This window comes from Hirundo rustica, chromosome 17 (assembly GCF_015227805.2).
Source record: "Hirundo rustica isolate bHirRus1 chromosome 17, bHirRus1.pri.v3, whole genome shotgun sequence".
Taxonomy (NCBI): domain Eukaryota; kingdom Metazoa; phylum Chordata; class Aves; order Passeriformes; family Hirundinidae; genus Hirundo; species Hirundo rustica.
This window is the reverse complement of record NC_053466.1, coordinates 10,342,073-10,364,509: the sequence shown is the minus strand read 5'-3', so window position 1 is coordinate 10,364,509 and position 22,437 is coordinate 10,342,073. Positions and strand designations below refer to the sequence as shown.

General features: G+C 42.6%; 1 protein-coding gene and 1 long non-coding RNA gene across 3 annotated transcripts in view; one reads left to right on the top strand and one right to left on the bottom strand.

Moving 5' to 3' along the window:
* Nucleotides 1–18,452, top strand: part of GCN1 (GCN1 activator of EIF2AK4) — a 38,126-nt gene extending 19,674 nt beyond the window's left edge. Inside the window, exons 32-58 of one of the 2 annotated variants that reach the window (XM_040080555.1) lie at nucleotides 210–375; nucleotides 1,321–1,515; nucleotides 1,688–1,934; nucleotides 2,400–2,521; nucleotides 2,830–2,944; nucleotides 3,426–3,605; nucleotides 3,945–4,165; nucleotides 4,836–4,904; nucleotides 5,032–5,170; nucleotides 5,279–5,475; nucleotides 5,819–5,961; nucleotides 6,731–6,848; nucleotides 7,010–7,225; nucleotides 7,553–7,717; nucleotides 8,135–8,296; nucleotides 8,750–8,842; nucleotides 9,088–9,231; nucleotides 10,186–10,455; nucleotides 10,563–10,676; nucleotides 11,192–11,422; nucleotides 12,045–12,238; nucleotides 12,805–12,919; nucleotides 13,952–14,048; nucleotides 14,860–15,005; nucleotides 15,611–15,715; nucleotides 16,977–17,195; nucleotides 17,729–18,452. In XM_040080555.1, coding sequence (XP_039936489.1) covers nucleotides 210–375; nucleotides 1,321–1,515; nucleotides 1,688–1,934; nucleotides 2,400–2,521; nucleotides 2,830–2,944; nucleotides 3,426–3,605; nucleotides 3,945–4,165; nucleotides 4,836–4,904; nucleotides 5,032–5,170; nucleotides 5,279–5,475; nucleotides 5,819–5,961; nucleotides 6,731–6,848; nucleotides 7,010–7,225; nucleotides 7,553–7,717; nucleotides 8,135–8,296; nucleotides 8,750–8,842; nucleotides 9,088–9,231; nucleotides 10,186–10,455; nucleotides 10,563–10,676; nucleotides 11,192–11,422; nucleotides 12,045–12,238; nucleotides 12,805–12,919; nucleotides 13,952–14,048; nucleotides 14,860–15,005; nucleotides 15,611–15,715; nucleotides 16,977–17,195; nucleotides 17,729–17,854 — 4,309 coding nt within the window. In that variant the 3' untranslated portion in view covers nucleotides 17,855–18,452. Of the gene's footprint in view, nucleotides 1–209; nucleotides 376–1,320; nucleotides 1,516–1,687; nucleotides 1,935–2,399; nucleotides 2,522–2,829; nucleotides 2,945–3,425; nucleotides 3,606–3,944; nucleotides 4,166–4,835; nucleotides 4,905–5,031; nucleotides 5,171–5,278; nucleotides 5,476–5,818; nucleotides 5,962–6,730; nucleotides 6,849–7,009; nucleotides 7,226–7,552; nucleotides 7,718–8,134; nucleotides 8,297–8,749; nucleotides 8,843–9,087; nucleotides 9,232–10,185; nucleotides 10,456–10,562; nucleotides 10,677–11,191; nucleotides 11,423–12,044; nucleotides 12,239–12,804; nucleotides 12,920–13,951; nucleotides 14,049–14,856; nucleotides 15,006–15,610; nucleotides 15,716–16,976; nucleotides 17,196–17,728 lie in introns of both variants that reach the window. The other variant, XM_040080554.1, reaches the window with a different exon arrangement.
* Nucleotides 13,776–22,400, bottom strand: LOC120760391 (uncharacterized). The gene is made up of 3 exons (XR_005703362.1): nucleotides 22,219–22,400; nucleotides 19,563–19,688; nucleotides 13,776–14,082 (listed from the first exon to the last, which is right to left on the bottom strand). It is a non-coding gene; the product is annotated as an uncharacterized LOC120760391 (long non-coding RNA).
* Between the last annotated feature and the right edge of the window lie 37 nt (nucleotides 22,401–22,437).

The window sequence follows — 22,437 nt, the reverse complement described above, 5'->3', positions numbered from 1 at the left end:
TATATGGCTGAGGGGTTGTTGTCCTTGTGGGAGACTGCAGCATGGAGTTATGTAATGAAATGCACAGAGGTTGGACATTCTAAGGCATTTTGTTTCCATAATGGTTCTTGCTCTCAGTTTCTGTAATTGCTGCTGACAGCAAATGTGATTGTGAGCTCTCAGTTCTGTGAGAAGTCAGTAAGCTCACAGGCTCATCACCTTCTTCACAGATGTGGCATAGCACTGGCCCTTAACAGACTCTCAGAACATCTGGACAGTTCTCAGGTGAAGCCCCTCTTTCAGTTTTTTGTGCCAGATGCTCTGAATGATCGCAGTCCTGAGGTCAGGAAGTGCATGTTGGATGCAGCTCTTTCAACACTCAACACTCATGGCAAAGTAAGTCGAATATTTCTGTCTCTATCAGTGGAAAGGAGATGTAATGGATATGTAGATACTGTGTTGGAGCCCATAGATTTTTTTTTTTTTAATTTTTATAAATTTCTTAGAGGTTGCTGTTACTTCTAACAGCAGAAAGCTTTCATTTAGGATTTTTTGTGTTCAGAGCTGTTCTGCTAGTGTCTAGTGTTGACTAAGTGTGGCTCATCCCTGTCATTGCTAAAAAATATAATAGCCTTGGATCAACTGGAGTTAAAATGGTATAAAACTAGAGTAATAAAAATAAAAACAGACCATGGATCTTTTAATCCTGCAAAGATGAGAATTCTTTTTCAGGCTTCACGCAAAGCAAAACATGAAGCTTGCTGATTGTTGGCTTAATTAAATTTAAAACATTGATGAACTGAGGACCATTCTTCTCCCTGCCAGCTCTTCCCCAGCAGTGTCAGATGGGGATGGTGTGCAGGGTGTGAATTGCTCAGCTTCTGATTTCCTCATATGTGCCAGTCACCTCTGGACAGCTGTCTGTAGTCTTTAGTTTGGCCCAAGACAACTGGGCTATTTTCATATGATTCATTCTTTCATTTGTTTCTTAGAAAAACAGTGTGAAGTTTGTTTGATGTTTCTGCTCTCCCTTGGCAAATGGGGCAAGCAGAGGAGCGGGCACTGATGTTCAGGCCTGCGAGCTGGCATTGCTTCTGGCAGAACATCATACTGGCAGGCTTGGGGATTCTAATTTTGAAGAGCTAATTTCTCTCTAGCAGGAAATATTTGTTGCCTTTCGGGATGGTACAAGGTTTTATGTGATGTGACACATGAAATGAACTGTAAATACAGTGTGATTGTTCAGTTGTTGGCTCAGAGAAGAAGAAACAAGTCCACTGAGCATAGCAAATATCATTCTGAGTGGACTCTAGTGGCAAGCTCTGTGGTTTTGTTTTTCAGGACAATGTTAACTCTCTCTTGCCAGTGTTTGAAGAATTCCTGAAAAATGCTCCTAATGATGCCAGTTATGATGCTGTCAGGCAAAGCGTGGTCATTCTGATGGGGTCACTGGCAAAACATCTGGACAAGAGTGACCCTAAAGTGAAACCAATTGTTGGCAAACTGATAGCAGCCTTGTCCACCCCATCTCAGCAGGTAGGTGCCTTTGGGAGGAGTTGTCAGGTTCCACACAGAGGCAGGTTAACACCAGGACACTGTTAGGAATGAAAAATGGTGACAGAAAGGTTTCACTTGAGGTGCATTCTAGGGGGAGTTTATGTTAGTAATAACTGTTTTGTGATCTGGTGGCTGGTGGATTGTTTTACAGGTTCAAGAGTCAGTGGCAAGCTGTTTACCACCTCTAGTGCCTGCAATTAAGGAGGATGCAGGAGGAATGATCCAGAAGCTGATGCAGCTGCTGTTGGAGTCTGATAAGTACGCTGAACGCAAAGGTGCAGCCTATGGTCTGGCAGGCCTGGTGAAAGGCCTGGGCATCCTCTCTCTCAAGCAGCAGGAGATGATGACCACCCTGACCGATGCTATCCAGGACAAGAAGAACTTCCGCCGGCGGGAGGGTAAGGGACAGGAGCTTTTCCCTCCAGACACTTCACATTTCTCTTGTACCTACTACCATTGTGGTCAAGTGAAGTTCATGCACCCCTGTATTTGGTTGAGCTACATTTATTTTACTAAAGTTTGGCAAGAAAGAAATGGGAAATACCTCTTGTGAGGCCATTGGTTGTGTATAGTGTCCCAAAATTGCTCGATTTACATCATGGTGGAAGAAGGATTTCTAGTCCTAAACCATATGGATGTGCCTCCTTCTCCTGTTTCCAAAGGCAGGTGTTGCTGGGGGAGAGCTCCTTTTCTGGGGCCACAAATCCCTACTACAGCACAAGCCACAAGGGCAAGAAAGCAAGAGACTTTCAGCTGTGAGATTTGAGTGCTTTTGGAAAAATATTTGACAAATTGTGTCTTCTTTTCCCATCCTCCTTAAATGAAGTTGTATTTTCCTCTGACTGTCCATTTTGGGATTTTAGGGGCTCTGTTTGCCTTTGAGATGCTCTGCAGCATGCTTGGGAAGCTGTTTGAGCCCTATGTGGTTCATGTGCTGCCTCACCTGCTGCTTTGTTTTGGAGATGGGAACCAGTATGTGCGAGAGGTAAGATGCCTTAAATTTCTGCTATTGCAGAGTGTTAAAAACCCAGATGGAGTGGATATGGATGTGAATCCTGTTTGTAATGAGGCAAATAGAGAAGGTGACCTATCCCTTGAGATACCACTAATAACAATTTGATCTTCTTAGTAACTGAAAGCATCTGATTTCATTAGCCATTAATTGGGAGCTACTTAGCCAGCTGCATCATTGTACTGAGGCACTATTTACATGAAGGTTTTGTTCCCAGAGAGTCTCAGAGGAAGGAAAACAGTGTTGTGTCACAGTTTGTAAGTGTTCTCTTCTCCTTGGAGGCTGCAGATGACTGTGCCAAAGCTGTAATGAGCAATCTGAGTACTCATGGAGTGAAGCTGGTTTTGCCATCACTTCTTGCGGCACTAGAAGAGGAATCTTGGAGAACTAAAGCCGGTATGGACAGATCTGTGCCTGACGTGATTGAGAGTCACCCACAGTTCCCTTTGCTGTCATCCCCCTTGTGTATTCCTTCATCCCTACAGATGGCCGTGATGGTTTATTGTCTTATAAGGGACTGTGGAACTTTTCCAGCTTTTGACAGCTGACACATTTGACATTTGAGCTTTTCCCTGACACGTTTGAGTAACCTTTTTCCCCCTGGCATATTCAAGGGACAGTTTGTATCCTGTCTCCATAGTTGTACTTCAGAACCTGGAATTTTCTTAACACATTCCTTTTCCCTTGTACAAAAGAAAAGTAATTTTTGGTGTCTCTAGGTGGCATAGAGTGACTTCATGCATTTCAGTCTTTCTTTGTGTTCGCTGACTGGTAGATTTGAGTTTGAAGTAAATGTGATCATCATCTCTTGTCAGTTCTTAATAGTGTGCTTTGTCTTTTCTTTTGTCTTTTTTTCCTTGGTGTACTTTGTTCACAGGGTCAGTGGAATTGCTGGGGGCTATGGCGTACTGTGCTCCCAAACAGCTCTCTTCCTGTTTACCCAACATTGTGCCCAAACTCACTGAAGTGCTGACGGATTCCCATGTGAAGGTGCAGAATGCAGGGCAGCAGGCTCTCAGGCAGATTGGGTCTGTCATCAGGAACCCAGAGATCCTGGGTAAGACCTGTCTGTGCATCTCTAATGTCCTGATGTGACTGTGGTTTATAGTAGCAAGGTTTAGGTTCATGATATTTAGGATTAAATGGAAATTTGTATAGAAATGAAACTAATCCTACAGAAGTATAACATGAAAGCTTAACAGCAGCTGTGTGCTTCCAGGCTTTTTAAATGTTCCTGTCCATTTTTTTCAGCTGATGTTAATAGAGTTTCCCCTGTCCTTGTACTGTGTATTGCTTTAGAAGGACCTAAAGCATGCCATGAGAACCAGCTCATCCTGACATGTTTTTTGGTTTATGTACAAATAAAGTCTTTTCTCTCCTTTTCAAAAATATTCAGCAATTGCTCCAGTTCTGTTGGATGCTCTCACTGACCCCTCCAGGAAGACTCAGAAGTGTTTGCAGACTCTACTGGATACCAAATTTGTCCATTTCATTGATGCTCCATCCTTAGCACTGATCATGCCAATTGTTCAGAGAGCTTTCCAGGATCGTTCCACGGACACCAGGAAAATGGCTGCCCAGATCATTGGGAACATGTACTCCCTGACTGACCAGAAGGTACAGTGCTAGAAATGCCCTCTAACTGTATTCTAATTGATTACTGTGACAAGCACTAGAGTGAATTTATTTGGCTTGGAGATTTTGCTGTTAAGGTAGAAAATAGCATCCATGCAGCTTCTTAATTAAATGTATGTAAATGAGCAGATGATTTTAAGGATAGTGCCAGTTCTCAGGTCCTTGAGACTGTCAGCTTTGGTCATCTAGTTATTACCAGTTTATCCCTGAAAAAAGGTCTTGTAATTTTTACCATATAAGGAATGCCTTAACAAACAAACAAATTAAACACAGATCAGCTGCTAACAAATGGATCTGGGTTTGTTTGAAAAGTATTTGTAGGACCTAAAGATTTGTGTTTAATTTTTGTGCTGTAATCTCTACATTTAAATCTTGTGTAAATGTTAAGAGTGTTGGATTTTCTTAAGACACAAACTTCTGGGCTGTGAGTGAGCATTAAAAAGGTTTTGAATGATCGGCACAGAACTGATGTTTCTTGGACTTGCAGAATAATTCACTATGCTTGTCTGCAGTATTGTGAGAGCAACTAATTAAACTCTCAGGATGTTAAAGATGTTTGCTGATTATGAGGGGTGAATGTCCTTTACGTAAAGGTGACTATATTTTCTCTCATTTTGAATCTGGTTCTGACTTTCCGGGCTCTTTGTTTTAGGATTTGGCTCCATACCTACCAAGTGTGACCCCTGGACTGAAGGCCTCTCTGTTGGATCCTGTACCTGAAGTAAGTTTTTTGTACAAACACAGTCTGTCTTTCAGTGCAGTAGGTTAAACATTGTCCTAATCAGTCTGGCACATCTGTAGCACCTTAACTGGACATTTTGCTGATCTCTGTTTCTCTTGTCTGTTAGGTGCGCACAGTGTCTGCAAAGGCCCTGGGGGCCATGGTGAAGGGTATGGGAGAGTCCTGCTTTGAGGATTTGTTGCCGTGGCTTATGGAGACACTGACATATGAGCAGAGCTCAGTGGATCGCTCTGGTGCTGCTCAAGGTGAGGACAGCTGTGTGTGAGCACTGAGCTCAGGTTTTCTCATATTAAATCAGATTAACTGCTTGTTTTTTCTGTGTATCAGCTGCATTCCCTGCTTTTTTCCCCCAGGTCTGGCTGAAGTTATGGCTGGTTTGGGGGTAGAAAAGCTGGAGAAACTTATGCCAGAGATTGTAGCGACTGCCAGTAAAGTGGATATTGCTCCACATGTACGAGATGGTTATATCATGATGTTCAACTACCTGCCAATTACCTTTGGAGACAAGTTCACCCCCTATGTTGGTCCCATCATTCCTTGTATCCTTAAGGTATGTAGCAAAACTGAAGAATTTTAGTTGTCAGAGAATAAAAAGAAGCCTCCAGAATATTTAAAGTATCATTTTCAATATTTGTGGCATGTGCAGAGACTGGCTGAACTACTAGAAAAAAAGAAAGGGAATTTAAATGATAAATTACTTCTTCTAAGTTATTGGCCTGCTGTCTTTTGTGGTCATTAGTCATTTTTTGAAGTCATCTTCGTGCATTCACAACTCTGTAGTTCACTCGGTTTTCATGGTGGAGAGAGAAACATGGGTTTGTTTTCCTCCAGTTGCTTTTGTGTATTGTGCTGAAAGGCCGAGTTTTCAGAGCCCCTTTTGTGCCTGTGTGCAGGCCCTGGCAGACGAGAACGAGTTTGTGCGGGACACGGCGCTGCGCGCGGGGCAGCGAATCATCAGCATGTACGCCGAGACTGCCATTGCTCTGCTCCTGCCACAGCTCGAGGATGGGCTCTTTGATGACTTGTGGAGGATAAGGTAAGGCAGAACCAGCTTAGCCACAAATGTTTCCCTTCCATGCTTGAAAAACAGGTGTGATTTAGGCTCTGTGTTGCTCCTCAAAAAAATGCAGAGACCCGCGAAGCAAAAACAAGTGGCTCTTTTTGCTTGTTGATTTGAGTGTGATGCCTTACAGCACTTGAATCTGCAAAGGCCTGCCAGGCTGGATCACGTTTCCTACTACCTGCAGAGCATTCGTGCTGGATTATTAATTCTGGTGGTGACTCTGAAATGCACTTCCAAGGCAGTTGATGTGGCAATATTTAGCCCTTGTGTACTGTTTTTCATTTCTCCAAATGCTGAGTGAGTTATTGTTCTCCTGTGTATGAAAATGTGCAGTGGAGCACTCAGAGCCAAAAGCAGTTGCTCAAAAATTAGCTGCATTAAACGGTTTGTGCCAGCTGAGCGCTGCTAAGTGCTCTTACCCCAGGTGAATGTCGTTTGGGCTAGACAGATGGAGGCAATGTCTTGTTCCTTTTTAGAGTCAAGGCTATTCTCAGATTCATTGCTTTGATTTGAAAATTCTCTCAGCCCTTCCAGTTTGGAATTCACTTCTTCCCTTTCTCTTTATCATGCTGCTTTCAGCCGTGTTGGCAGACTGATGTTGCACATCAGCCCATGCAGCATTTCAGTGCAGACCTAGCTGTGCTTCACATGTGGATCCAGTCTATAGCTGACATCCTGTCAGAACTGGACAGGTACTGCCTGAGTGCCCTGTTTGTAACACTTGACTTGCTCCTGTTGCCAGGTTTAGCTCAGTTCAGCTCCTTGGAGATCTTCTATTCCATATCTCAGGAGTCACTGGAAAAATGACCACAGAAACTGCCTCAGAGGATGACAACTTTGGAACAGCCCAGTCAAACAAGGTAAAGATTTTCTTGCCTGTTGTGCCTTTATTTTTTTCAAATTCTCTTATTTTAAATCAGCGTGGACAGCCGGCTGGAAAGACATCTTGAATAATCATGTATTCTGTTCTTTCTATAGATTTCAGAGGCAAATAATACAGTTCTGTGCTATTTCTTTCCAGGCTATCATTACTGCTCTGGGAGTGGAGAGGAGGAACAGGGTGCTGGCAGGGCTGTACATGGGCCGCTCGGACACGCAGCTGGTGGTGCGCCAGGCCTCCTTACATGTCTGGAAAATCGTCGTCTCAAACACTCCTCGCACGCTGCGGGAAATCCTGCCAACACTCTTTGGGCTTCTGCTGAAATTCCTGGCCAGTACTTGTGCAGATAAGCGAACGGTGAGGAATCAAGTTGTGCCTTCCTGATCCTGCAGGTGACTGTAGAAGATAACTCTTGAGGAACATAGGATAATTCTTCTCCACAGCTATCATCAATTTAACTGTTCCGAGCATGAGGATGTCTGAGTTCTCTGTTTGGTGAAGGCAGCTATGATTGTGATGACAGTAAAACTATTTTTCAATGGTTATTTGTAATACTGTTTCCATTCCTACTGCTCTGTCTGCGCTATGAACAGTAGCGTATGGTCAAAAGAGAACATTTGCTCACAGTTTCACCTTCTAAAGTTTTATAAAAAAGGAAAATAATAAATATGTTTTTGGGGACAGGTTGCAGCACGGACATTAGGAGACCTTGTACGAAAGTTAGGGGAGAAGATCCTTCCTGAAATCATTCCTATCCTGGAAGATGGACTGAGATCAGACAAGAGTGATGAGAGGCAAGGAGTCTGCATTGGTTTGAGTGAGATCATGAAATCAACCAGCAGGGATGCGGTGAGTCACACGTGCTGGGTGAAATTCCTGTTTTCCCAGGTATTGATGGGAATAAGTCTCAAGTGCAGGTATTGCACTTGAGACAGAAAAATACAGCTAGTCCTGGACTTGTTCTGTGGATGGAAGTCAGGGCTTGTAACTAACACCGAGTTGCTGCTCAGGCAGATTGTATGAATTTTTTTCAGCCGGTAAATTTAAACATTGCCTTTTATGAGATATAATACTACAAATCTTCCTCTAGGTAGCCTTAGAGCACTGCAGCTATTTGTGCTGATGGATCCTGCTTTTCTTCCAATATTATTCCAAGCAAACTGCTGTTTAGTTTCAGTTGTGCCAATTCTGCATTCTTCACTACTTCACTGATATGCGTGTCTGTTGTGCTTTAGATTTTCTGTAATTTTATCTCTTCATCTACAGGTACTGCTTTTCTCAGAGTCCCTGGTTCCTACAGTGAGAAAAGCACTTTGTGACCCTCTGGAAGAAGTTCGAGAGGCTGCAGCCAAAACATTTGAACAGCTGCACTCAACAATTGGCCATCAGGCTCTTGAAGACATCCTGCCCTTCTTGCTGAAGCAGCTGGTGAGCATTGCTCAGCATTAGTCAACAGCTTGATTAAGGATGTTGTGGGACAAGTTTTGAATAATTAACTTAAAGGGGGAGGAGGATTGTAGTGGCAGACCTTCCAGGGAATGGCAGCAGTATTTTGTCTCCTTCTGGAGTCACCCTAGCCAGTGGTAGGGAAGATCTTGTGGCTTAAGCCTGGGCCTAAGAATTGCTATACCTGGCTCTCCAATGAAATTGCCAACCTGATGAAGTTGCTTGGCCACCATGCTTGAAATGGAAAATCTTCCTGATGTGACAGAAGAGCTTGGTTTGGGTTTTGCTAGGTACTATGAGAATATGAGAACATTTTTGAATAGAGGGACTTGGTTTTGTTTTTATGATCATGTGGAAAATTGTCCCTTGAAACAGGGCTTAGCTTGCTGTGTCACAGATGATTTCTCAGGTTTGTCTCTTTCTCTTTCCCTCTAGGATAATGAGGAGACAGCTGACTTTGCTGTGGATGGTCTTAAACAAGTTATGGCTGTCAAGAGCCGTGTAGTGCTGCCTTACTTGGTGCCAAAGGTACAATAGGAAGCAAATTTTAAACTTTTTATCTGTGCTGTTTCCTCTGCTTGCTGCCAGTTTTCTTTGGACCAAGATGGCAAAAGGGAGAGCACAGTCTGAAATTTTCTTCGGATTTTGTTCTCAAAACCTTCTTACTTGGCTTGTGATGCATAAATATTTCATGCTGTAGAGAAAGTGAGGCTCCTTTTGAAAAAACTTTCCTCTTGTCTCAAATTTTTGGTGTTGTTTTTTTATTTTTGTAGCTGACTACCCCCCCAGTGAACACCCGGGTGCTGGCTTTCCTCTCCTCGGTGGCAGGGGATGCTCTGACACGACACTTGAGTGTCATCCTGCCTGCCATGATGTCTGCACTCAAAGAGAAGCTGGGCACCAGTGAAGAGCAATTGGCAAGTAGCACAGCTCAGCTCTTTGTTGTGACAGGTTGCCTGAAGATAGTGCACCAGGTTTACTTCCCAGCCCAGAATCTGTGTTCTCTAGATTCACAGATTGGATGTTTAATTCAGTCCATTAGCTTCTCCAGGATGAGTCTTTTTGCCTGGTGGCATATTGTGAGTCAAAAAACGTATGCTTTCCAAATCTACTTGTATCCATTTAAAAGTCTCCTTGGCCTGCTACAAGATACAATTCTCAGTTTACTTATTCCTGGAAAACTGCCAGAAAGTCTAGTTAACTTTGTATTTATTCTTGGTGTAGAAGACTGAGAGATTAAAGGGCTGCAGGGAGGAAATCTCCTATTATGCATGCTGCACTCCTCCGGTACTGCTTTCCAAAACATCTGGTGTTTGGACTCCAGAGAGCATCCTGGAGTTATGACTGTGGACAGAGATTTTCATAATCAGTTGGTGAATTAGGAATGAGTGACAGAGTCCTCTTGTCTTTCTGCTGTGGATACCCATTAGATCAGCTTCTAGCCCCAACTCTGCCTGGAGATCTCTAATGTACCCACAGACGTGCTTGTAATTAGTGCTGTGACGCACAGCATTAAACTATCTAAATCAGAAGAATATTATCTGACAAGACTCACAGTGTTGCATGGCTGAGTAAGACGGGGGAGACTGAACTACTCTAATTTTTGTAAATTAACCCTCCTGTATGTGCTGCAGCGATCAGTTCAGCAGAGTTTGGTCACTTGTTAAATTTTAGGAGTTGGTCATACCTGTGTCTGCACCAGGACTGAGTCTAGCCTTTAATGGTGATGTGACCTGCTCTTTAATGAGAAACAATTTGCAAGTGGGGTGTGTTATCTGGAGACAGTACTGGGGATAACATGGAGAAACCTGGGGCTAAATTTGGCTTTATTATGTTTGAGAGCTAATGTAAAGTTAATTTGGACTCTTCAGGAGATGGCAAACTGCCAGTCTGTGATCCTGTCTGTGGAAGATGACGTTGGACAAAGAATTATAACTGAGGATTTGCTAGAAGCTTCCCGCAGCCCTGAGCTGGGCATGAGACAGGCAGCAGCTGTCATGCTGAACATCTACTGCTCCAAGACAAAAGCAGACTACACTGGGCATCTCAGGAGCTTGGTTTCAGGCTTGATTCGACTGTTTAATGACACCAACCCTGTAGTTCTGAATGAAAGTTGGGATGCGCTTAATTCCATCACCAAGGTGAGAGGCAGCTTAAAAAGGTTACAGAAGTAATGCCTAGACTGAGAAGACTTAACAAAAGATATCTGGATGTTGTCTGAGCTTTGTTTTACCCCTCTCTCCTGCAGAAATTAGATGCTGGGAACCAGCTTGCTCTCATTGAGGACCTGCACAGGGATATCCGGATTGTAGGGAATGAGGCCAAGGGCGAGCATGTGCCAGGATTCTGTATTCCTAAGAAGGTAAAGAACCAGAATGAGCGTGGATTCATCACAGCCACAATACCCTACCTTTGGGGAGAGCTGATTGATATTACAGCTATTAGAAGCATTGACTATTTAGGAATTCCAAACCTGTATATTGGAGGACTTTTTGTAGGTTAAAGCTCTTGAGTAACCCTACAGAAGACCTCTTTTGCACTGAGGCCTCTGACAATTCTGTTATGCACCTAAGTTATGGTTGCTGGCTGCTTTTTGTGGGGGAGTAACACTGGACTTCTGTGCCAGATTTCTCTGGTTTAAAAATTCCCTGAGCTGCCACCACTTTTCTCATAGCAACTGGCTTAGTAAGGCGGAGAGGCATGAAATCAAACCAAATAAAAGTAGCTCTGTCAGTGTGGAATCAGGCAGCTGAAGGTCAACAGGAAATTGAGAGAAACTCTCCAAGTTTGTGCATCTGGTGTATAATAAAAGCAAAAATAAGATACATATTTCTTGCATTTTAGCTTCTAAGCTTTCTTATCCAATTTTCGTGACAGGGAGTGACTTCCATACTTGTGGTGCTGCGGGAAGGTGTTTTAACTGGTAATCCAGAACAGAAGGAGGAGGCTGCAAAGGCCTTAGGGCTGGTTATAAAGCTGACTTCTGCTGAAGCTCTCAAACCATCTGTGGTGAGCATCACTGGGCCACTCATTCGAATCTTAGGAGATCGGTTCAGCTGGAATGTCAAGGTGGCTCTGCTTGAAACATTAAGCCTTCTTTTAGCTAAGGTAAGATTCAAAATATTGGACTGTGGTTTGTGAACCTTTTCCATGGCAACCTTCAGAAATATCCGTTGCTGTTCATGTAAATACAGCTGGGATGCCTGCTGCTGTGGATTTGGTATGTAGAAATAGCACTGTAACTGGACTGCATTCTTCCAGCAGCTTCTGGCTTACAAAAAAAAGCCCCCAGTGCTGAATCACTGGGCTTCTTAGAAACATTGATAAATGCTTATCCCACTTTCAAGTGATTAAAATCCACCACGTAATTAATCTCTCCTGTATCCATATTTTTTATGTATTGTTAAGCACAAAGATCTTATGTATCTTTGAACAGAGCTGAGTTTTTATTCAGTGCTCTGTGTTCAAAGGCTGTTCATGATAGTGTAAAATTTCTTCAGGCTACCCCTGTATTTCAGTATGAAGAAAAGATGATTAGATTGAAAAAGGTCAAAGGCTTTGTGGTAAATTGTCGTTTCATGTTTTTCCTATTTCAGTAGTGCGTTAGATTTAACCAGGGCCCTCTGATAACAAACTGCTGTAGAAGAGGTCGTGCTGTTTTCAGGCTTTGATCTCTAGCTGCTCTGTAATACTTGACCCCACCACTTTCCCTTCTTTCACTCTGGAACAGGTTGAGATTGCTCTGAAACCGTTTTTACCCCAGTTGCAAACAACTTTCACCAAAGCTCTGCAAGACTCAAACCGCACTGTTCGCCTTAAAGCTGCCGATGCTCTTGGGAAACTCATTGTCATCCATGTCAAAGTGGATCCTCTCTTCACGGAGCTTCTGAATGGAATTCGTTCCAGTGATGACTCTGCCATCAGGTAAGCAGCAGCTGACAGCTCAGACCTTCCTGCTTACCGATGGAAGAAACAGTTGGGATGAATGAACAAAACCCTCAAGTAAGATGCGTGCACTATTGAAAGCAGTGGACTGTAAACCAAGAATGGGGATGATGGGGCCTTCCTGCGTCAGAAGATGAGCTGTGAGAGTATTTAGGAGAAAGAGTGCTTGGGGTCTGCCCAGTTCTCCTCTCCTGCACATCCCCACATAGCCCACTTTCAGATAAAAGGCAATATTGACTGTCAGTCTGACCTGAAGTAAAGCAGCTGTTCTTGTATCCTAAAGGCACAGATCTTTAAGATACACGCTTCCTGACATGATGATTATTTTAATGTTTGAACAGTCAGAAAATATCTGTGTTGTGTTAGAAACATGGAAGTACTGTCTAGGATGGAGTCTCCAGCAGTGCAGGGAGGGGATCACCCTCCCAAACTGTAAGGTATCTCAGTGTAATTGCTGTGCAACAATCTACAGGTATCCAGAACAAAATTTCTCTTGGAGGGTGGGGGACAGGCAGTGTCTGACGGTAGAATGTGATCTCTTCCAGGGATACGATGCTGCAAGCGCTGCGGTTTGTCACACGAGGAGCTGGTGCGAAAGTAGATGCTGCAATTAGGAAGAATATTAGCACAGTGCTGCTGGGGATGCTGGGACACGATGAGGTACTGCTTCAGCCAGCTGCAAAGGTTCCCTGCTGCAGACAGTCTTGTTCTTGCATTTAAAATCTGAACTTTCTAACAGAATTTCTACCTAAAATAACTTCTGGGAAAATTACTAATGATGTAGTCACAGTGAAGAATTGGAGATTCTTGACCAGGCCCTGGTAACTCTGAGAAGCCTCCAGTTTAATGTTTCCTTGGCAACTGCATATGTGGGTTTGACCTGCAGCTCCTCACTAACAGGTCTCAGGTAGCTCTGCAGTCAGGATTTGCTTTTTATCTTGGAGAAAGCTTTCACTATATGCACAGCTGTGTTTGTAGCCTCTCAGGTGAAGTTTATCGTTCCATGTGAGAAATTTTTCAGATAATTGCACATTTTTCTCCAATGAGAGAAGCTCTCCAAGTTTAATACAGGGTCATCTGTATATGGCAGATAGCAACAGTAATATGAGTGAGATTAAATTAATCATCTAATAATTTCTTTTTTATGTCAATCTGTGCAACAGACATGCAACTGCTGACACACTAGAAATAGGAAAATTGAAACATTCCCACTGGGTTGTAAATTTGGGGGAGAAGTGGACAGTAATGGGATGGTCACATAAGGAAGCCAAAATAACAAAAGCCTGAAAGTGTTAAATGAAAAGTAGTAAGAGTTTATCTGAGAGACCAGCTCATCCAGAAGTGGCTAGAAATAACACTTAAAGTGAATCTAAACTAAGCTCTCGTGAACTCATCTTTTAAAACATTGAATTTCATCTTTTTAACTTTTCCATTTAACAAATCAGATCTTATCTAAGATCTGTAATTCTTCAGTCTCTGCTGGCGTTTTTGACCTTAGATTTGGTTTTAAGTTCCATTATGTACAAGAAACCATGTGAACTGAAAGAAACCCACAGATAGTAGGAGCGAAATACTACTATTTATTTTCTCCTCCTCTATTTCCTGTCATCTTCTGACACTTGTTTTTCTTGCTGCCTGTCTCTGGGGTGTGTTGAGCTCAGGCCATGTTCTCTGTTCTCCATCCCCTGTCAGGATGCCACCCGCATGGCCTCGGCCGGCTGCCTGGCAGAGCTGTGCGCCTTCCTGTCCGATGACGAGCTCAGCACTGTTCTCCACCAGCACTTACTGGGTAAGTGAAGCTGTTTACAGGACTGGAACAGGTTCTGAAAGCAGGGAAGATTCCTTCTCAGCCATTGATTCAGACTAACTTTGTGACTGAATCTCTGCTCTGTATTTTTTAGTGCTTTTCTTTGCTCATGGCTCTTAATTTGTGCACAGGTAACTGGTTGTCAGTTGGGGTTGCCCAGACTTTTTTCTCTGGATTTGTTATCTGGTGACTTGATTAAAGTACTAGCATGGCTGAGTAATTGCTGTTGCTGACACAAGGACAGTTGGATGTGACAGGATCTTCAGGCAGGGTGGACAGGAGGGCTATCCCACCTTTTGGGAGAGCACTGTGATCCTAGGTTGGCTGATGGTAATTGCAGGCCACATTTGATAGCTTCACATGCTTTTGGACAATTAACTAATTTGCCTCTAAGTTAGAAAAAGCCATGAGTTTTATAGGACCCCAGTGTTTGAGAGTGTTATGGATTATCCTCCCTTGTGGGATTAAAAAGGAAGTCTGTTGGCTGGCCAAATTATAGATGACTTAAAAATTTATTCGAGAGTCAAAGCTTGTTGAGTTGAACAAGAGAGTTCCTTGTTTGTGTCTGCTCTCCTGCCTGCCCAGCTGGTGTTCCTGCCTGGAAAAAAGGTGTTGCATTTTAGCTCTGTCTGTATGTCTTTTTGGGAGAAATGGAGGAAGCAGGGCATTGCTTTAGATGCTGCTCATTATTTCATTTTATGGCAGTGAATTGACAAACTGCCAAAAGCCTCTCAGATGAAGAGGACTAGCTAGCAGGAGCCCCCCTATTGTTCTGTTCTTTCCTCTGCAGCAGATGTCTCTGGCATCGACTGGATGGTGAGGCACGGCCGGAGCCTGGCTCTCTCCGTGGCTGTGAACGTGGCTCCTGGCAGGCTGTGTTCCCCAAAATACTACAACAGTGTCCAGGAGATGATCATCAGCAATGCCACGGCCGACAGGGTGAGTCCTGCCCCACAGTGGGGGAGTGCTGTTGCAAGCACTTGTTGGGGGCAGTTTTGAAAGGTGTGTGAACAGGTTCCTGTGTCACCAACCAGGACGAAAACCCCCAGGTGCCATCTGAAGATTATCCTTTGGATAGATGCAGTTTTTATGGTGAAATTACACAACTGTTCTGGTTCTTTGAGCTCTGATCTCTGGGGAGATGAAGATTAAATAATCTTTAACTGCAGAGTAGCTTTCATTTGGAGTAAATTACACTCCAGTTTCCCTGGAGAGTTCTCATTCACAGACCAAGTTTGCAAGATGTGGAAATTACTCATTTTAGGAGGAAGATTTTAAATGTAGTGTTAAATGAGTAGTTTGGGGTAGGAATTTTGTGGGCTTGCTGGGGCCTGCTGCCTTACTTCTTCTGGCTCATGGTTGCATTGGGATTTTGTCATCATATTAACCAATACCATTAACCCAATGTTTTCCTACTTCGATGCTGCTGTTCTTTTCAAAGATAGGTTTAGCCTTCCACAAAAGCTGACAGACCATGAGTTTGGTTGTGAAGGCTGTTGTTGAATTCTGCTGTAGTAATACCAGTTCTTGTCTCTATGTTGAAGATCCCCATTGCAGTTAGTGGCGTCAGAGGGATGGGCTTTCTCATGAAATACCACATGGAAGGGGGAGGCAACCTGCCTCCCAAACTTTCCAGCCTCTTTATTAAGGTAAGAATTTTCATGTTAACTACCTGGTGGTGTTCTTGTCTCATCTGAATCTGTTTGACCTAACTCATGGGTGGGTCTATCAAGTCCCTGAAAATCTAGATATTTATTTTTGAAGCAGAGTGCAGATAGAATCACTATATCAGCCTGCTTTGAAGCTGTGAATACAACACTGCCATCCCTGCTCTAACACAGAAATTTGCTTTTGAGCTTTCTGTGCTGATTCCCAAGTCTGATTCTTATAAATGCATTTTTCCTTTGCAGTGACAAACAGCAGGCAGAGGCAGAGTGCGAGGAAGCTGTTAAGTTTTTAAGATTGCTAAAGGTCAAACAGCATTTGCTAGAAATATATCAAATACCAAAACTCACCTCACCTGACAACATTGAAGTTAACATCTTTTTCAGTTCATTTAAATTAGATTTAAATATTTTTCTTCAAAATTCCTTTATTGGTTGTTTGTTTCTTTTGTTGTGTGGCCGCGGTTTTTTGGTTTCTTTAGTTGTCTGCTCTCCCCAAACCCCACTACACAGCCAAGTATCCCTCTTGGTAGACAAGGATAGATGGAGAGGGGTGATGCTGCAGCATGTTACATTTTCAGATTTTACATTTCTTTGCAATTTACTTGAAAAACTACCAAACATGCCAAGTTGGTGTGATACAGGCCAACATTCTTCAAAGCAGACTTCTTGTTTGAAATCCAACTTTTCTATATTAATATAATAGTATTGTGTTAAAATATAAAATATCACACTTGCCACAAAACCTTTATCACCATATTAATAATGCACTTGACATTCAGGTATTAGCTTTCATGTTTTAAATGGGCTAAGATTAAAATACAAAACTCTCATTCTTTGAATTTTGAAGCGAAATCCACTGTTAAAATGCAACCAATATTCCAACCAGAGACTGGCTTGGCTATTGTTGCTGAGTGAGCGTGTTTGTAGAGGGGCTGACACGATCAGCTTTTCTGCACTTCGTGGTCATTGTCATTTCCTGAGACAGTTGGGATGAACATGTGACACTGTCATCAACTACATATTTAGAAATTTTCTGTTGAAAAGTTGTCTTGTTTTCAAAGTTTGACCTTCTCTTACACAGTTTAGTCAGACTTAATTGGTAAAAAGTGTGTGTGTTGTGAGTTGAAAACTGTTTGCTTTTCTTAGCATAGTTTTAAATACTTAACTTACAAAAAATTTAACAACTGCTTTGAATATGTGTCATTGGTATATCTGAATGTAAGTGTGTCTTTGTCTCCTTCAGTGTCTTCAGAACTCATCCAGTGACATAAAGTTAGTTGCAGAAAAGATGATTTGGTGGGCAAATAAAAGCCACCTTCCCCCTTTGGATACTCAGACAATTAAACCAATTCTCAAAGCACTTCTGGACAACACAAAAGATAAAAACACCAGTGTAAGAGCCTACAGTGACCAGGCTATTGTCAACCTTCTGAAGATGAGAGCGGGTGAAGAAGTGCTTGAGGTATGAGACATATAAATAAACCGTTATTGTTGGTAGCGAGGCTGTGTCACCTCCTGCTTTTGTCTGTGTGGTGCCTGCAGCCTCAAAATAGACGAAGTGGGACATTCCCATTTTCATTTAGATCTTCAGCAGCATTCTCATGCTAAGCTCTGAAGAAATCAGCAGCACCTATTCTGTACAACCTTTTAGTGTAGCATTAATAGAATTGAGGCATTTAACGTGCCCCCTTAAGCCTTGCCTGTGCTAAGTTCCCTCAGCTGGCACTGAGAATTCATTGCTTTGGTCACTTGGATGATCACAGTGGTGCTAGGGAGTATTTGGAATGGACTACTTCAGGCATCCATTTCCAGACCTGTTTTCTAAGTCTGACCCGCTTTTGGCTAGATCCCACGTCTGGAATTATAAAACAAGGTGAAGACTTTTGGGACGTTTGAAAGATTTTAGTTGATTCAGCGCTAAGGCACTTACGCTCTCTCTGATTTTGAACGGTGTGTCGTAAGGAGTTGGTAATTGGTGCTGTCTCCCTTCCACAGTCAGTTTCCAAGATTCTGGATGCTGCCAGCCTGGAGCTTCTCAATGAAAGCTGCAGGAGGTCCCTGCGGAAGCTGGCTGGGCAGGCTGACTCCGAGGAACAGATCGATGACACTATCCTGACGTGATAAAGCTCCCGAAGACCAGGAAACACTGAACCAACCGCTGCATCAGCATTTCAACTCAAACACCTATTATAAATGTTTTCATTTTTGAAAATGTTAATTCTGATGGGATTTCATGAAAAGGACTCCCAGAGAGTATTTTAGTATCAAATATACCAGAATAGCCTTAATTAGACCCACACTAGATGAAAATTAAAAATTTGGTCCCCTTTTTGAAACAGATAACGTGCAAGAGACAGACATACTAACCAATACTGGTCAGCTGTGGCCAATTGTGAGATGTGGCTAGAGCACATCAGGCTTAAACTCTGGTGACAGCTATTTCTTTTCCAGGGTCTGTGCAAAAACTCCAGTACTGGAGTATTGTTGGTTTTTCCACGCACCCTGGGAGGCAGGAATAGAACTCAGTGAAAGTTCAGTTGTATTGTTTCTGTGTACTGCTAACTTGCTGCTTGTGACGGTTCTGAAGACTGAAAATCCCTGTAAAACCGAGTATTTAAAATAGCCTTAGAAACCACAGATGCGAAAGGGGGATTAAATGCAGTCTGTTTAGAGAAGGAACATTTAATAAAGGCTCTGACTTTGATCCTTCTGATGTAAACTGTTCTTTTTACAAATGCATTTGTCAACAAATTCACACTGTGATTTACATTTCAGACCTGTTTGTTCTAGGGCATGCAGTTTGTAGAGTGGACAGTGCTGTGATCTGTGGAAACCTTTTGCAGAACTCAGGCAAGACAGGGTTTAAAGCCAAGTCAGATCTAACATTTAATGAAATTTGTAAGTAATTACTCCTGTTAATTTCCAAAGTATTTTTGACTACAGACAACATTTTAGTTACCCAACTTGCGAAAAATCCTTTGTATTTACATCTTCAAAGGCTTCACAAGACACTTGGCATTAGATTTTTTGGTCAATGAGTTGTGCTGCTCCAAGGAAGTATTTTATTTTACCTGGCCACATATATCTGTCTTGGAAAAAAAAATTACTAATACATTTTATGTCACTTGATGGAAATAGTGAAAGTCTTGTTGCAGAATAACAACTTTTAGAAGGCAAAATGAGCTTTACATTCCATGTAGAGCAATAGTTAAGTGCACCTTAACCTATTTTATGAAACTCACAGAAGCTGGGTTGCACCTGAGAAGCCAGTGCACTAACATTTGTTATTTCATGTGGGTGGTGTGTGTGTGTGTGTGTGTGTGTGTGTAATCTTCCTTGCTTGTAACACTGAATGGCTCAAACCATGATGATAGGAGAACACAACAGTACACATCATAAAATTTGAGAGCGTGAAGTGGAACCCCATGGGAATACACGTTCTGCTAGAAGCAATTTTCTGATTGTTATGGCAGTAGCAGCAAACACAAGAACGTTTTTATCATACTAATGCCTCAAACTGCAAGATACAATCGTGAACAGGTATTTGGGAGCGCTGTGGTTTGTTCTGGTCAAGAATAATCTGGCAAAAGGTTCTTGGTGCTGTGTCAGTTCCCAGACTGTGGTGTAGTGTCCTGACAACAGATTTGCTATAGGAGTTAGTGGAAGGAACTTCCTAGAAATCAGCTACCTAAGATAGGCTCAGCTCCTGCTAAACCATTCCTAGTTGATTGCCACACAATTGTTTATATAGCATTCTAGGATGGAGATTCCATAACCTCTCTATGCCATCTATTTTGTCATATGAACTTATCAGACTGTCAGAACTTACCTTATGTCTGCAGAAAAAGAGTTTTCCTCGCTGCTACTTGAGTCCATTGCTGCTTCTCCTGTTCCACAGACACTGAAAACAGTTCATTTTTGCAGCAACTGCCTTGTCACGTCAATGTCCTGTCCCCTGGATGAAATAAATTTAGATTTTCTATGTATTTTCTTAGAGATTTCCATGTTTTCTGAACTTCCACTGCTGCCCCTCATGTTTTTTTCATTCTGACCGCTCTTTGCCTCGATGTGTCCACGGCTGGCCCAGGTCTCCCGGGGAGGTGTTTTGCAAGCCCCACGTAACAAACACAGTTTTCCACCCCAGCACAAGGTCTGGGTGTTCCTTTGTTGCAACTCCACCATGGCATTGACACGTTTAGTTTGTGATCGGCTGTGAAGCCAAGCTACAAAATAGCTCTTCAGCTAATTAATCTTGTATTTATGCACTGGACGTGTTTTTACAAAACTGCAGCGCTTCCCAGTTTTCTGATGGAAGCTGTGTTCTATTTCATCACATTTAGCTGCATTCTGAAGGTGGGTTTTAATTTTGATTTTTGCCTCTCAAAATACTGGTGAATCTGAAATCATCTTAGAACTACGTATTTTGCACTGAATTAGTAATACTCAAGAGTGAAAACTCAGCTAAATGCTCTTAAAGATTTGGCAGTTTGGGGCACTGGAAGAAGTTTCACCTGTGATGAATTAGCTGTGCTTTGGGATCACAGGAACAACAGTTAAACCATGCAATGCAAAAACCTTTGCCATGAAACGTAGAAAACTTGATGCCATTCAAAACCTACTAAGTAGGTGTCAAAAAGCTCAGTGATTGTACTGGAATCACTCCATCACTGAAGCCAGGAAGGAATGAAAAACTGGCACGTTTTGGTGAAGAATGGCTGTTTGAGCTCCTGATAATGAGCACCTTGGTTTAGCTATTCTGATTCCAATTGATGTTCCACATAAACATGGGAAAGAAGATTATATGAAAATGAAGCCTCTATTATTAACTTGTTCATTTTAGCCAGTAAGATCTTCTATGATTTTGATGATTTGTATTTCCAACTTAGGTAGCAGCAAGTGGAAAAACTCATTCATCTTCCCAAACAGCACCTGAATTTCTGCACTGAGCTGTTCCTGAGAGGGAGGAGTGTAAGGTAGAAGCTCACTTGCACTTGTGGAGAATATGCTGATTTTTCAGTCACAATGAAACACTCTATTTGGATTTTGATAGCTACTTTTTGCTGAACTATTTATACGCTGCAGTATAATATATCAGAGATAAAACACCCATAATTTTTGCCACAACATGAGATCTGATAAATTGATTGTGCCAACTTGGGGACTAAAGAATTTTTTTTCTCATTTCAATGTTTTAAAAATACCACTTGTCAGTAAAAGATAATTTTTCCCTACAAGTGATGGTAATAACATCTTTGAACTGTCAAGCAACTGTCTCTGAGTGACAGCTGAACTGTGTGTATTTCAAGAAGATCAAAAAATAATTTATGAGAGGTTTAAACTTACAAGGTGCTAAAAATTACAGTGGAAGAGAGACAAATGTAAAAGCATAAAATATTCAAATATTTTGATTTTTTTGATTAGTCACAGTTCTTACTGTCCATTTTATTTGGTAACATCATGACGCTTCACGCTTTTCACATTATGAGGTTTCATGAGCTTAAAAATAGAGGTAATAGGAGTCACTGTCATTTTGGGTTTGAGCTGGTGGTTTGTGTGCTGGATTCAAGGGATTTCCCTGCAGCTGCAGTGTCCTCAGTTACTCTGTTGGTGCTGGGTTTCATAATGGGCTGCCCCAGTGCTTGTCTGGGGTGGGTGATATATGTATTTATGTATGTGTATGTATATATATGTATGTGTGGTGTTTAAAATGCATGCGTTGCAGAGTGAATGTGAGCTGAAGGTCGTGAGTGGATTCCAGGATGTGAGGAACTTGACGGGGTGAACTTTGAAAACTGTAATACACTTTTGAAGGTTAAGATTAGGAAAGGTTTATAATTAAGTGGAACACCACCCACTAGACCAGGTTGCCTCAGTCCCCACCCAGCCTGGCCTTGGACACTGCCAGGGATCCAGGGGCAGCCACAGCTTCTCTGGGCACCCTGTGCCAGGACTTCAGCACCCTCAAAGGGAACAATTCCTTCCTAATACAGACTCGTTTATAATCTGTAACAATCCATGGTTTTTAGTGCTAATATACCTTTTCCCATCTGAATGACAATGCATGTTAGTAGGACAGTTTTCATTAAACAATTAAACTTGACCTTGGGAGTTCGAGTACCAGTGAGAATGTGTTTTTTAGAAAAAATATTCAGAGCAAAAACTCAGCACTTTTCTTGTGCCACGTCTCCACTTAGAAGTGGTGATCACCTAAAATGTGACCATAGTGTTGCAAAATTTGTGTAGTCAGTGTCTGTGCAACTGATAACGAAATCAGTCAGGCTGCTGGACGACTGTGAGTGCTTATGAACTACAGATGTGGGCTGGGCACAGCTGCTGATGGGCGTGAGGTCAAGGCTCTTCCGGAGCCATACACAGGCACATCTCTGAATTAAAAACCCCAGGAATTTAATTTCAGACTGGCCTGACTTGCCAAGCCTGTGACACACACCTGGGCATTTCATATCAATGCTGTGGGCCCCCCTCACCTGCGGCTTGGGCTGCGATGGGAACCGTTCCTGTACCTACACAAAATCGCTCTCTTGGAGCAGAGCTGGGAGTGCTGGGGCTCCCTCACGCCTTTGATGCTTTCCTGTGGGCAGCGTCGCTTTCTGCCGCGTCCTCACCCGAGCACCTACGGGAACCAGGGGGACACAGACGCTGGACGGAGGTCTCCCGGCGGCTCGGTACGGGGGGAGGACAAGGTT